Source organism: Chiloscyllium plagiosum, unplaced genomic scaffold (assembly GCF_037043375.1).
Source record: "Chiloscyllium plagiosum isolate Xiang-an unplaced genomic scaffold, Cpla_swu_hap1 HiC_scaffold_3, whole genome shotgun sequence".
Taxonomy (NCBI): Eukaryota; Metazoa; Chordata; class Chondrichthyes; order Orectolobiformes; family Hemiscylliidae; genus Chiloscyllium; species Chiloscyllium plagiosum.
In genome coordinates this window covers 79,663,088-79,676,978 of record NW_028270141.1, presented here as the reverse complement: position 1 = coordinate 79,676,978, position 13,891 = coordinate 79,663,088, and the positions used below count along the sequence as shown (strand labels likewise).

The 13,891-nt window shown below is 41.6% G+C and overlaps 1 protein-coding gene across 3 annotated transcripts in view; it reads right to left on the bottom strand.

Moving 5' to 3' along the window:
* The window catches only part of cep85l (centrosomal protein 85L), a 303,075-nt gene that overhangs the window by 250,602 nt on the left and 38,582 nt on the right, over nucleotides 1–13,891 (bottom strand). For 2 of the 3 annotated variants that reach the window (XM_043684463.2, XM_043684471.2), the window contains exon 1: nucleotides 703–964. The exons of the other annotated variant lie outside the window; for it this stretch is intronic. In XM_043684463.2, coding sequence (XP_043540398.2) covers nucleotides 703–763 — 61 coding nt within the window. In that variant the 5' untranslated portion in view covers nucleotides 764–964. Of the gene's footprint in view, nucleotides 1–702; nucleotides 965–13,891 lie in introns of those variants that run through there. 3 annotated transcript variants of the gene reach the window in all.

The window sequence follows — 13,891 nt, the reverse complement described above, 5'->3', positions numbered from 1 at the left end:
AAAGAAATCAGCAGACATTTAAATAAAAAGCAATATTTTAGGCAAAATAAATAACTTGCTAAGGAAAACTCAACCTAAATTCTACTGTTAGTACATGGAATTGTAATCCCATTCCTTTTCACACGTTGCAACGTTGCCACAAATTACTAAATGGCAGAAATATTATTCCAACATTTCTAATTATAGTGTTTATCAAATTCATCTTAATTTAAATGTGTGAGGAAATTCTATTAACTCATTTTAGATTAACACTATTTCTGTAAGGGCATAAAGTTCGAGGCCCGTCACGCAAGATTGACATTTAACCTGTAAAACCAACACATAACTGAGTCTCTATTGTTATTAAAATGAAGAGTGGTAAAGCATCGTTCTAGGCTTCATTAGACCAAGCTTAGTTTCCATTTAAATGAGGCACTTCTACACTTTCTGGAAGAGAACCACTGTTCACTAATTAACCTCAATACAGTTGAGTGTCTTCACAACAAGCACTGACTATGACTGCGGCTTTAATGTTCTTATCCTTGTCATTCAGGCGCTCTGAAAGCATGAACGGTGGCTCGCTTCTCTGTAGATAATCTTGAACCGTTCACACCGAGTAGCCAGGCTGCTGGGAGGAACATTCCTTTCCAGCTGGGGCGTTCTTATTCAGCAAAAACAAAAATCTGCTTACTGAATCAGGATTTCTTTCAACTTGCTTTTTACCTGTTTGTCTGCTGCAGTTCATAAATCCACTCTTGTAGTCCGAAATTACTCTGCCCCACATCGCGAAGGGTTAAATAATGACACCAAAAGTAATCCCGAATTGACCATAAAAGTACTGAATTCAGTTGCTCAAAATTTCTTTGAAACAGTGTCCTACTTGAGGTCCATTTTGTGGGATTCTCTACGGATGTGACTCCCGAGGGTGAAGTAAACAGATTCTTGTAGTTTCCTGCAGCTATAATCCTGAGGATATCATACAGCCCCCCACCCCTGAGCTGCTCCGATATACTGATACAGACAGCCCAGCGGGTTTACTAGGATGTGATCTCACTGAGCTGCACTGTGTTCACAGGCAAATTCAATAGAGCTCAGTCTCCTCCCACAAACCTCTGGGCTGTCACTTATTAGCTTAGTCTGTAAATCCTCACTGGCTGCCAAAGAGCAGAGAGAAAGAAATTAACCAGTCCTAAAAGATTTGGATTTTTTTTCACTTTGTTTCCAGTTTTACAGAATGGGCATCGTTACGGTGCTAACATTTATCTGCAGCCAGTTAAATGTAGCACAGCTGGGCTTTCTATGGGGATATTGTTTCTTTGCTTGTCTGTGCCCTAAGGTCCATCTCTAAGCAGTCCCTCATGTTGTCATACATCTGCTGCATAATACATCATGTTAATTTCTCTTCAGACTGTGGATAGCACTCTGAGCTTTGGTGGAAAGTGCACACATGATGGAGATTCCCTGTGAACTATTATGATTTGTCATATGGTTCCAGTTTATGAGAATTACTCAGATGAATTCCCCTGTTCTCTCTGCTACAGAGCTGACCAGCTCAGGAAGTGATATAACATGACATGTGTTACTTACATGAGCAGTGGCTTTGTATGATACAATAAGTGGTTCACTTTCTAACTGACACACAAGAATTTAATTTACACATATAAAATAAATGGAAGGGTCACTCAATCCACAATGTTAACTCTGATTTCTCTCCACTAATGTTGGCAGACCTGCTGATCTTCTCCAGCAATTTCTGTTTTTGTTTCTATGTACAGCATCTGCAGTTTTCCCAGTTACGTGAAATCATTTTGAATCTCTTTAATGGTGCAATGTAGCAGGACAACACATGAAAATGTTCTCCATCAATTTCATCACACCTACTGCAATTACCCTTTTGTCAACAAACCATACAAAATTATGTTTATTATGTAACATTGCCTTAAAAAAAAACATTTTTTGATTTACTTACTCAGAATTTGTCCTGAAATTAACCACAGGGCTCTTTCTCCTTTGCGAGGTATCAGAACTGAAGTTAACTGGATAGATAAGACCAGCAGGAAACAAATTGGAACAGAAGACACCAAACTTTACAGAAATGAAAAAGGATCAATGCCAGATTTCAACGACTACGGCTTGCATTTATGAAGCACCAGAAGAGTAGTAGAAACATCCCAGGGCACCTACTAGAAGAACTTCAGAAGCAGTATTCCTGTTGAGTCTGAAAGTGTTCACAGTATCGTAGAATAGTTACAACTCAGGAGACCATTCAGCCCATGCCAGTCCTCTGCTAGACTGGGTCCATTGCTCCTTCCTTGAAGCCCTGGAAATGTATCCTGTTCAGAAAATTACCAACTTCTCCTTTGAAAGCCATGCTGCTACCAAACTAACTGGCAGTGCATTTCAGATCCTAACCATTCCCTGTACAAAAAGATTCTCCCACGTGCCATCTTTGGTTCTTTTCCTTTTACCATTCACTTTACATCCAAGTCCTTTGGTTCTCAATCCTCCCATCAATGGAAACAATGTCTCCTTATCTATCCAGACTCACTATGACTTTGAAAACAATCAAATCTCCTTTTGTCCAAGAAGAACAGACTCAACTTCTGCAACTAACTGAAATCCCTCACCACTGGAACCATTTTTGTAAATCTTTACTGCATCCTTTCCAATATCTTCACGTCTTTCTTAAATTGGGATGTCCAGAGTACTCCTGTTGAAGCCAATCCAGTGTCTTATAAAGATTCAGCATAACTTGCAGAAACCAAAAAGCTGATAACCACTTCCTCAACCTGCCTTGCCATCTTCAAAGATCTATGCTCAAAAATGTTGAGTCGCTCGGTTCATGTTCCCCCTTTTAAGTAATACACTGCATCTTATATTACCTTTCATTATTACTAATTCACATTTCTCTACTCCAAATTCAATCTGCCGCATGCTTGCCGATTCCTATCTATGCTTCTTGAAATTTTTTGTTTTATCTTGTATTTGCATTACTTCCAGGTTTTTCCATATGCCACAAATTTTGAAACTGTGCTTTGCACACCAAAGTTTAAGTAATGAAATCAAGAAAAGCTATGGTCTTTGCAGTAACACCACTGTTTATCTTCCTCCAGTCCAAAAATAACAAATCACCACTAATTTCTGTTCCCTTTCGCCTCAGTCTGCTTCACACCCTGGCTGCCATGTACACTTTTTGTTCCATGAGTTTTGACTTTGTTAACAAGGCTATTACATGGTATATTATTAAATATCTTCTGGAAGTCCATGTACACCAATCACATCAATGTCAACCACCCTTTTGGTTCACTGATCAAAAAATCTCAATCATGTTTGTTAAACATGACTTGTGTTTAATAAATCCATGCTTGTTTTGCTTAATTAATATACACTTGTCCAAATGACTATTAATATTCCCTGTTTGTGTTTCAAAAATCTTTCTTACTTTTTGTCCTCACACCGTTTGAATTATGGTGTGATATTTGCATTTCTCCAGTCCTCTAGGTATATTATAAATTATCATCCTTACCTCCCACAGCATCCTTGCATTCAACCCACCTGGCCTTGGAGACTTATTATGTATAAGTACAGCCATTCTTTCTAGTACCTCCTCTAACAATGGTTGGTCTATTCATCAACTAGCATATTTTTCCATGGCAAGGACAGATGTATTCATTTAGTACTATATCCTCTGTCTCCATGCATAAATCCCCTCTTTCAGACTAAGCACGTGAGATATTTATCAACCAGAAAAAAGAATGATATTCAATCTCGCTCCAGAATTGGAGAAATTACAGGCAGCCTGGAACACAGTCTTGGAGAGTCACTCACTACAGACTGGTGATCCACAACAGCAACTCTTCGACTGACCATGAAGGCAATGTATCAACTGTTCTGACGACTAACAGATAGGATTGTGCCCCTTCCAGGCTTAACTAGACAAGTCGCTTCATCCTTCTGACCCACATTGTTTTAAGGCAAGAAACCTGGAGATATCAAGATGTTCGTCCCACCAGCACCTCAGAACTTTTTAAAAATGAAACTGCCTCATAAGAAATGTGCAAATTGCTAATTTGGGGAACTTTAAAAGAAAAGGCAAAAATAAATTGAGATACACGTTACAGTTGAAAAAGATTCTTACTAAAATTTAAAATGTTGGATCAAAGACTGCAGCTGTATGGATGGATTAAAATGTTAGACCGACTACAATGTCTTTCAAGAAGGCATCTGATGTGGAAGAATCACTAAGTGAAACTATGTTAAAAGTAGAAATATAGCTTAAGTGGATAAGTCACCAGATCTCGTCAGTATTGAAAATACTGAAGTCGCAAAAGTGATTACCATAATTGTCCAATATTTTTCGAGAAAAGGACTTGTACCAAAGAACTAAAAAGGTGGTGAATCTGTTTCAAATTGGGAATTGGGTAAGTCATGCATTTATGGATTAAGCAGCATTGAGATGTTGAATTAAAAAGAAACATGCAAGGACCAAGGGATATGATTAATAAAGAAAGATAAAGACTAATCAGGGATATGAATTTAAATGGATAGGTTATGACAATTAATTTATTTTATTTAAGGAAATTTGCTGACCATGTCAAAAAAGTGCACTTTTGGATGTTTTAAACATGTTTGATAAAGTGTCACACAAGAAACTTGTGAAGACAAAGACACAAGGGCAATAAATTCGCCTCAGCAGTGGCTATTTTCTGAGAGTTTACAAGAGCCTTTACGAACTTGCAGCACACATGCAAACGTTTGATGTGCAGCATGCTGAATATCTCCTTGATGAAGCCATTCACAACTCCACAATTACCATCTGCCAGACCAATGCAGAGCAGGCAGATTGAGGCAGTGAGAAGTAAGAAGTGAGAATGGCAATTGAGAAGAGCCCAAGCTTCTAGATGAGGGATGATGGGAGTGAGAAGTGGTCTCAGTGGGAGGCCATATCCATCAAGCATTCACGTATCAATCTTATGCCCTTAATCTCAGAGAGGAACAGTATGTGAGACACCAGCACTTTGGGAGTGCCTCATAAAAGTCTGTCACTGTTGCAATCATGACTGAAACCCGAGAGTACAAAAAGGATTATCGTTGTCCTTAACTGTGAAAGTGACTGTGCCGATTAATCTTCATTTGCCTGCCTCCTTTCAGCTGGATGCCGAAGATATTAGCAACATTTTTCAGTCTGCTGTCCACTGTTGTATAATACAGGTTACTGAGGATCTTGGTTCAAAGAGAGAGAATTCATCTCATTCTCTCTTGCAGGCAGGATAAGCAGATAAAATGAGCACAAAGGTTTTAATGGGTTTAATGACTTCTTCATGGTGGGATGTTTAGGACTGCCACACACTGCTTTGTTTGTGTTGCATGTCAACTCTGCTGTGCATCAGAACAGAAAGTGATTCCACTTCTTCAAATGTCTTGCTGGTGTGTGGCCACTGACAGCACTTCATGTAAGTCAATACTTGGCATAGCCAGTATTCAGAAAGGACCATGATACTTTCCTTCTGTGGCACTTCTGAAGTTCAGCACTTTTAAAAATCAGTCACTATTAACAGCAAGGGCTATCCCACTGACAAGATCTAGAACACAACCCATGCACACATTAACGTCATGTATATATTGAAAACCATGCTGCCACATGAAATACGATAGTGTAGTCCTGCAGCATGCTGAAGCAATGGTTCGGCTGCTTGGGTCATTCTGCACTATTGTGCTGAGTGTATCTCCGTACACTTGGTAGTGTGCTGTATGATGCACAACCTAGTCATCGTGAAGGGACTGCACTTGTCAGCAGCTGTCAAATGAGAAGCTGCATAGCAGGAGCATAAGAAAGAACAGAAGAAAGAGCAAACTGGACAGTCCTTTCATTACCAGGCTGTAAGCAAAAAGCTTATTCAAGTGCAACTTATTCAAAAGACTGCAAACAATATTTCCCATATGCAAATATACTCCTTCCCTGTGTCACAGACCATTCACAGTGAGAACACAGTCAGTCATAACATTTTAAGACTAAGAAATAGAAAGATATAGGTTAAACAGAGTCCATCAGTCTTGAATCAGCTCATCACCGATGCCTGCACTGCTATCCCTCTTCCATCACTTCACCACCGTCTATATCAGACTCAACCAACGTTGAAGTCATAGAGTCATAGAGATGTACAGCATGGAATCAGACCCTTCAGTCCAACTCATTCATGCTGACCGGATATTCTAACTTAATCGAGCCCCGTTTGCCAGCACCATATCCCGTTAAACCCTTCCTATTCATATACCCATTGAAATACCTTTTAAATGCTGCAATTGTACCAGCCTCCACTACTTCCTCTGACCAATAAAGAAAAACATACCAAATGCCGTCTTCACTGATCTATCTACCTCTGACGTTACTTTCAAGGAACTATGAACCTACACTCCAAGGTCTCTTTATTCAGCAACACACCCTAGCACTTACTATTAAGTGTATAAATCCTGCTAAGATTTGCTTGTGCAAAATGCAGCACCTCACATTTATCTAAATTAAACTCCATCTGCCACTCCTCAGCCCATTGGCCCATTTGATCAAGATCCTGTTGTACTCTGAGGTAACCTTCTTTGCTGTCCATTATACCTCCAATTTTGGTGTCATTTCTCTTCAGGTCCCGACTTTCACCACTCAGCAGGTTCTCTGCTGCAAACACCTCACGGCTGCCTGCGCTGAATCAAACCTACATCAGAGTCTCATCTCTCGCTGCTGCTCTGGTGTTGAAAGTCACCACAAACATGGTCACCACTCGCTCCTCCTCTTCCTGATGCTGAGTTCTCAGACCCGCAGCTGCCTCACTCTCCAACCCTAGTCTCCAGCTATCGGCAGTTCCATGCGGTGAGGCCACTGATCTAGCTCTGTTCCCAGGAGGTGGGCAGGAGACATCCCAAGGAGGGAATGCGATGGCAGGATCTTCCTCATTCTTGAGTAGCAGGGCGAGGAATGCCATCCCAAAAGCAGGGCTCAGGGCACTACTCACTCTCACTTTGAGGTTTCAACTCACCGCAAGCTCCAGAGAAACTGGAAACTACACAATTCATACTTATCTAGTTTCTTGATGCCTTTCTTTGCTGCCTTTCACAGTCCTAGCACTCCTATGCAATACTGGCCCTGATAACTATAATATGGTTGGTGGAAAGCTGTTGACTTTCAGCAAAGAAGACTGCAGATGGCCTTGGAGGTTGGACTCAAACAGTTCTTGCCTAGTAGGCCAGACTTTGGATTACATTATTCCAGCATTGGCAGCATGCAATCTGGATTGGGTGTTTTGCAGGCGACAGCAGGTTTATGGGCAGAGTGATAGGGTTGGGAGGAAATGCTACTTTCTTCAGGGCAAGCACAACCGTTTACTGCACAAGGGAGGCACTGTCACTATCGCCGAGCAATGTCTTCACAATCCTAACAATCAGGTGGTAGACCAATTGCTGGGCTATCATGTAAACCAGCAAGTTCCTTTATATGTAGCCATGATACTACAGTCTTCATGACAAGAGTTTGAACATGGCAACTACTAAATCTGAATGACTTTGGACTGAAATGGTGTGGGAGCAGATAGAATCTGTGTGGCCTCAGTCTGAGTTTCTATTCTCAAGCTTATACTCCTGGTGGACACAGCCTAAGCTATAAGGGAAGGGTCAACATTGGCCAGCAGATACTGCAACATATTTAGATCTATAATTGTGCCAATTCAGCTGACCACCATTTCCACACAGAAAAATATAAGCACTAAATTTTGCACCAATAACTCCTTCATGCTCCTCGACAGTTAAGACAGAATCTCTGATCAGATGCTGAGTGCACTGAGCATATTGTTGTTTATACCCATCAGCACATCCCTGCAGTTAAAAACAGAAACCAAAGAAACTCAGCTGGTCTGGTAGCATCTATGGAGAGAGAAACAGAGTTAAAGTCCAGTATGAATCTCCTTCAGAACTTCAAGTGTTGCCAGACTTGCTAAGTTTTTCCAGCACTTTCTGCATTTATTTCTGATTTCCAACATCTGCATTATTTTGCTTTTGTTTTAGCCTTTCGCTGTAACCTGATTCATCAGCATCTTCATCCAAGTCCTCTGCAGCAGGATTCATGTGTGAATTCAGTCTCCACCAAGGAGCCACTTTGCTTTGTCCCTGCCCCCCTTGACAATGTCTAAACAGATTCTAATCTATTACTACCTTATCTTCTGAAACACTCAGTGTCAGTGGCTGCTGGTTGCATGTGAATTCTAAGTGATTGTACATTGTTACAATCATTGTCTTTTTGCTGTTCTTTCACTACCTGACCAGGTTGCAGTTCTTGGGTTTCTGAAAAGACAAAAGCACAGTTGAGATATGGGACCAAAAGAGAAAATGCTGGAAAATCTCAGCAGATTGAGATATGGGAATGACTAAAAGTAAAAGGTGTGCGCTTACAACATCTGCAGCACGTGAAATGGACAGGAAGTTAGACGTAGGAAGGAGGATTAGGGGCAGTATAAGGATGCCATCACCTTCAATGGATTTCAGTCTGACCTCTGCAATAGCCATAGATCTTTTGATAACATTTATTTTGGTCTTCCCCATGTGAGTTAGGTTATACGGGAATGCATGGCCCCTTCAGTTAGTGCCCATTGCGCACCACCTTGTCCTAGAGGAGAGGTAATTGCGCCAGGAAATGTATGCGATCTGATTGGGTGTTATAGTTGTCATGATCAAATAGCTGACAGCTTATGCAAGCTGTGAGGATGTGAGATTTTCACCAGTACCAACTGAGTGAGGACGAAGTGCAGTGATAAATATTGCGTACCCGAATAGTTTGAAGTTGGGTGGTGTGGGGATTTGAATGATATCAGAGATCTATGGTGCAATTGTTAGAATGTTGCATTTAAAGATGAATTCACCAACCCTGATGAGGTATGAGAAGTCATTAAATTTCCTGTGGCCCTGCACCTAGATCCTTGGGGCTAAACATTTGCCATTCACCTGCACTTGTGCGTATCCGACAGCATCCTGAATCTGCATGACTACAGAATTCACTCCTTTTGACTTCATCCAACAAGTGTTCTGGTGCACAATTAGAAAGCCTGACTGCTCACTTCTATGTTCAGCTAGTTGCCTCCCTTTTCCATGTCAGATTCAGCTCACACAGAATTCCAAACAACTGCTCTCACCACAAGTGAAATGCTCTGGAAGAAGTGCTGGCTGGTTTTAGGCAGTGCTAATAAGCATTAACTTGGGACACTGTTCTGCCATGTGCAGTCAGTTAATTCTGGCTGTATTCTAGCATCACTTAGGGGCCCTTGTGGTGCAGTGGCAGTGTCCCTAACTCTGAGCCAGGAGTCCCAGTTCAAGTTCAAGTCATTTAATTCTGCACCATGATCTCTGTGAATATTTTTAGAAGAAATTGAGATACAGAAAGAAAGAGCAAATTGTTATCTCCCAAATTGTATCTTCCCCAGTGTAGTGTACTATAGCTAGTAATGTTCTCTGGAGTTTGTGTTGGACCGCTCATGTTCTATATATACAGAAGTTATTTGGCACGGGCAGAAAACTGTCTCATCTTTTGCTGATCACACTGATTCAGAAGGGACAGTGCACAACAAATAAGACTGCAAAGGACATATTGTTGGAGGAACTAATATAGCCCAATGAATGTGAAACAATACATTTTGGGAATAAAGCAATTCAAGGTATAACCTAGGCAATAAACAATGGAGCAGGATTTAATGCGAAGATGGGCAGATATGTAATAATAGGATTGCAGGTGATAAAAAATTAGAAGGATGATGATGGTCTGGGTTTATATGAGGGAAATGGAATACAAATGCAAAGAAATAATGAAATATCTGTCCATTACATTGAAAGGACAAAGTTGGTGTAATACACAGAAGGAGAAAGTGAGGACTGCAGATGCTGGAGATCAGAGCTGAAAAATGTGTTGCTGGAAAAGCGCAGCAGGTCAGGCAGCATCCAAGGAGCAGGAGAATCGACGTTTCGGGCATAAGCCCTTCTTCAGGAATGAGGAAGGTGTGCCAAGCAGACTAAGATAAAAGGTAGGGAGAAGGGACTTGGGGGAGGGGCGTTGGGAATCAATAGGTGGAAGGAGGTTAAGGTGAGGGTGATAGGCTGGAGAGGGGGTGGGGGCGGCCCGACCTCTCTGCCCCCACCCCCTCTCCGGCCTATCACCCTCACCTTAACCTCCTTCTACCCATCGCATTGCCAACGCCCCTCCCCCAAGTTCCTCCTCCCTACCTTTTATCTTAGCCTGCTGGACACACTTTCCTCATTCCTGAAGAAGGGCTTATGCCCGAAATGTCGATTCTCCTGTTCCTTGGATGTTGCCTGATCTGCTGCGCTTTTCCAGTAATATGCAGAAGCAAATGGTGAAATAAAAATAGATAATACTGGTTACAGATTATGCAGATTGGTTAGATGTCTGGGAGAGAAACAGATTGACTCTACTGAGAGCTCATTCACCTGAAATATTAACTTGGCTGCACTCTCCACAGAAGCTGCCTGAGCTGTTACATATTACCAGCATTTACCGTTTTGATTTGGATATCTACTTAGTTTTAGTCATGTTTTATAAGAAGGATATTGGCACTATTAAAAAGGTAGAATGTAGTTACACAAATAAAGGTACAAGCTTGAGAAGATGCAGTTAAAATGAGATACTGAAAATGACAAACACATAAACATGAGGAAAGTAACTTGATTCTTAAAGATATCCATCAGAGAAACATAACTGCATTCCCTTTTTGTTGTTGTTTCTGTGATTCCAGATCTCTTGCCTCATCATCCTGCTCTGAATCCATTCTACTTGTTGATCGTCATAAAGATCACCTTATATATATTGGTTAAAAAGTTACCGCTTACTAGTTTGAACTTGTACACTCTTAATTCAAGAGAAAATGAGGTCTGCAGATGCTGGAGATCAGAGATGGAAATGTGCTGCTGGAGAAGCGCAGCAGGCCAGGCAGCATCCAGGGAACAGGAGAACCGACGCCTCAGGCATCAGCCCTTCCTCAGGAATGAGGAAAGTGTGTCCAGCAGGCTAAGATAAAAGGTAGGGAGGAGGAACTTGGGGGAGGGGCGTTGGCAATGTGTTGGGTAGAAGGAGGTTAAGGTGAGGGTGATAGGCCGGAGAGGGGGTGGGGGCAGAGAGGTCGGGCCGCCCCCACCCCCTCTCCAGCCTATCACCCTCACCTTAACCTCCTTCCACCTATTGATTCCCAACGCCCCTCCCCCAAGTCCCTTCTCCCTACCTTCCTGAGGAAGGGCTGATGCCCGAGGCGTCGGTTCTCCTGTTCCCTGGATGCTGCCTGGCCTGCTGCGCTTCTCCAGCAGCACATTTCCACTCTTAATTCAACCCTCAATTTAAAACCATGTTCAAGAATAACTTTTTCCATAATATTTGCTATTTCGTTTTCCTTTAGAGTGCTTCAATCAGACTAAAAATTTCAAGTCATCTAGCCTTGCTTCATTACTGACACCCGGGAGCTCAATGAGGGATAACAATATCTTTGGTATTTCTCTAAGTACTTAATTATATTAATCAAGGAGTAAACTCTAATTACCTTTGGCAGTGGCTGTGGAATTGTATAGGAAAATTAGTATAGCAAGTTCCAAAGATGGAGCTAATGGAAGCAGATGCGAGAGAGAGAGAGAGAGAGAGAGAGAGAGAATGGCTCATCAGATGAATTCACTTCATGGTGTAATACCAAAATGCACAGACTGAAAGATCCAACTACTGTTCCTCCGGAAAGGATGTAACTTGACAGAAAGAAAACTTTAGCAGATGAATGGAGTATAATTGATAGTAAAAACCCCCACCCAGACAGCATGAAAAAGAAACGTCTTTTTAGAGACTGTGCTTTTTCTCAGGCAAGTATTACTGAGTGGGTTATAGCAGTGATATCTCAACATATAGCTTCACATGATATCAAGGTTAGGTGAATTGACCATGCTAAATTGCCTGTAGTGTTAGGTGAAGGGGTAAATGTAGGAGAATGGGTCTGGGTGGGTTGCGCTTCACCGGGTCGGTGTGGACTTGTTGGGCCGAAGGGTCTGTTTCCACACTTAACTGATCTAATCTGATCTAATCTAATATCAAAGGTCTGTGATTTCCATGCATTAAATTGACGACCTAAATATGTGGAAAGCAATTTAACTCCACCCACATATCCACTCAGAGAAACATTTACTGCTAATGCCGAATTGTCCATGAGCAAGTGTTGGTAATTTCTTAAACTGCTGTATTCTGCATGCTGTAAGTAAATGTGTTAAAAATTAATCATTGAGTATGTTCAACATAGAGGTCGATAGATCTCCAGATACCAACGAAAGCAAGCAATTTGCAGATCGCACATGAAAATGGCATGAGGTGAATGACCAGTCATCATCTCAAATGGTGGAACAAGCTGAGGGACTGAATGGCCTGCTCCTGGCCATGCATTCTTATGTACACCTCATGCAATTTTAGGAAGGGTCTTTTAGGATTTTTATCTCATGACAGAACAGAAATATCTTTCCAGGTTGGTGGTATGAAATGTTGTCTGTATGTGTCTGCTGTCCTTCTTCTACAAGTTTGTAGCATTTGTGGGTTTTGGAAGGTGCTGTTAGAGGAGTCTTGGTGAGTTACTGCACAGCACCTGTAGTTGGTACAAGCAGACACCATTGTGATAATTTATGGAGGGAGTAAATGTTGAACATGATTTATGGAGTCCCAATCAAACAGGCCACTTTGTGCTGGTTTGAGTCAAATTTTGTGTCTTTGGAATCATACTCATCCAGAGAGTTCCATCTAAGAACTGACAATTGTTTGCTGTTGGAGCCGTTATATTTACATGGCTGGTCAGTGCATTGAGCATAGGAGTTAGGATGTCATGCTGCAGCTGTATAGAGCATTGATTAAGCCACTTTTAGAATACTGCATTCATTTCTGGTCTTCCTGCTATTGGAAAGATATTCTTAAACTTGAAAGGGTGCAGAAAAGATTTACAAGAATATTGCCAGGTTTTGAGGGTTTGGGTTATAGGGAGAGGATGAATAGGCTGGGGATGTTTTCCCTGGACCATCAAAGGCTGAGGGGTGACCTTATAGAGGTTTATAAAATCATGAGGGGCATGGATAGGGTGAATACCCAAGGTCGTTTTCCAAGGATAGGGGAATCAAAAACTGGAGGGTGTATGTTTAAGATAAGAGGGGAAAGATATAGGGTGATATAGGTAGAGGGTGATGCATGTATGGAATGAGCTGCCAGAGGAAGTGATGAAGGCTGGGCCAATTACAATGTTTAAAAGGCATCTGGATGGGTACATGAATGGAAGGGTTTAAAGGGATATGGGCCAGATGCTGGCAAATTGGATTTGATTAATTTAGGATATCTGGTTGGTATGGATGAGTTGGACCGAAGAGTCTGTTTCTGTGCTATACAACTCTATGACTCTATGGCTTGACTAGTTCAATTTTCTAGTCAATAGTAACCACCAGGATGTTGATCAAAGGAGATTCAGCATTGAGTCATAGAGTTGTAGAGATGTACAGCTTCGGTCCAACTCATCCATGCCGATCAGATATCCCAACCTAACCTAATCCATTTGCCAGCACTTGGCCCATATCCCTTAAAACCCTTCCTATTCATATACCCATCTAAATATTGCAATTATACCAGCCTCCACCACTGCCTCTGGCAGTTCATTCCATATACACACATAACTCTGCATGAAAATGTTGCCCCTTAGATATCTTTTATATCTTTCCCATCTCACCCTAAACCCGTGCCTTCTAGTTCTGGATTCTCCCACCCCAGGGAAAAGACTTTCTCTATTTACCTTATCCATCCCCCTCATGATTTTATAAGGTCACCCCTCAACCTTCAACGCTACAGGGAAAATAACCCCAGCCTATTCAG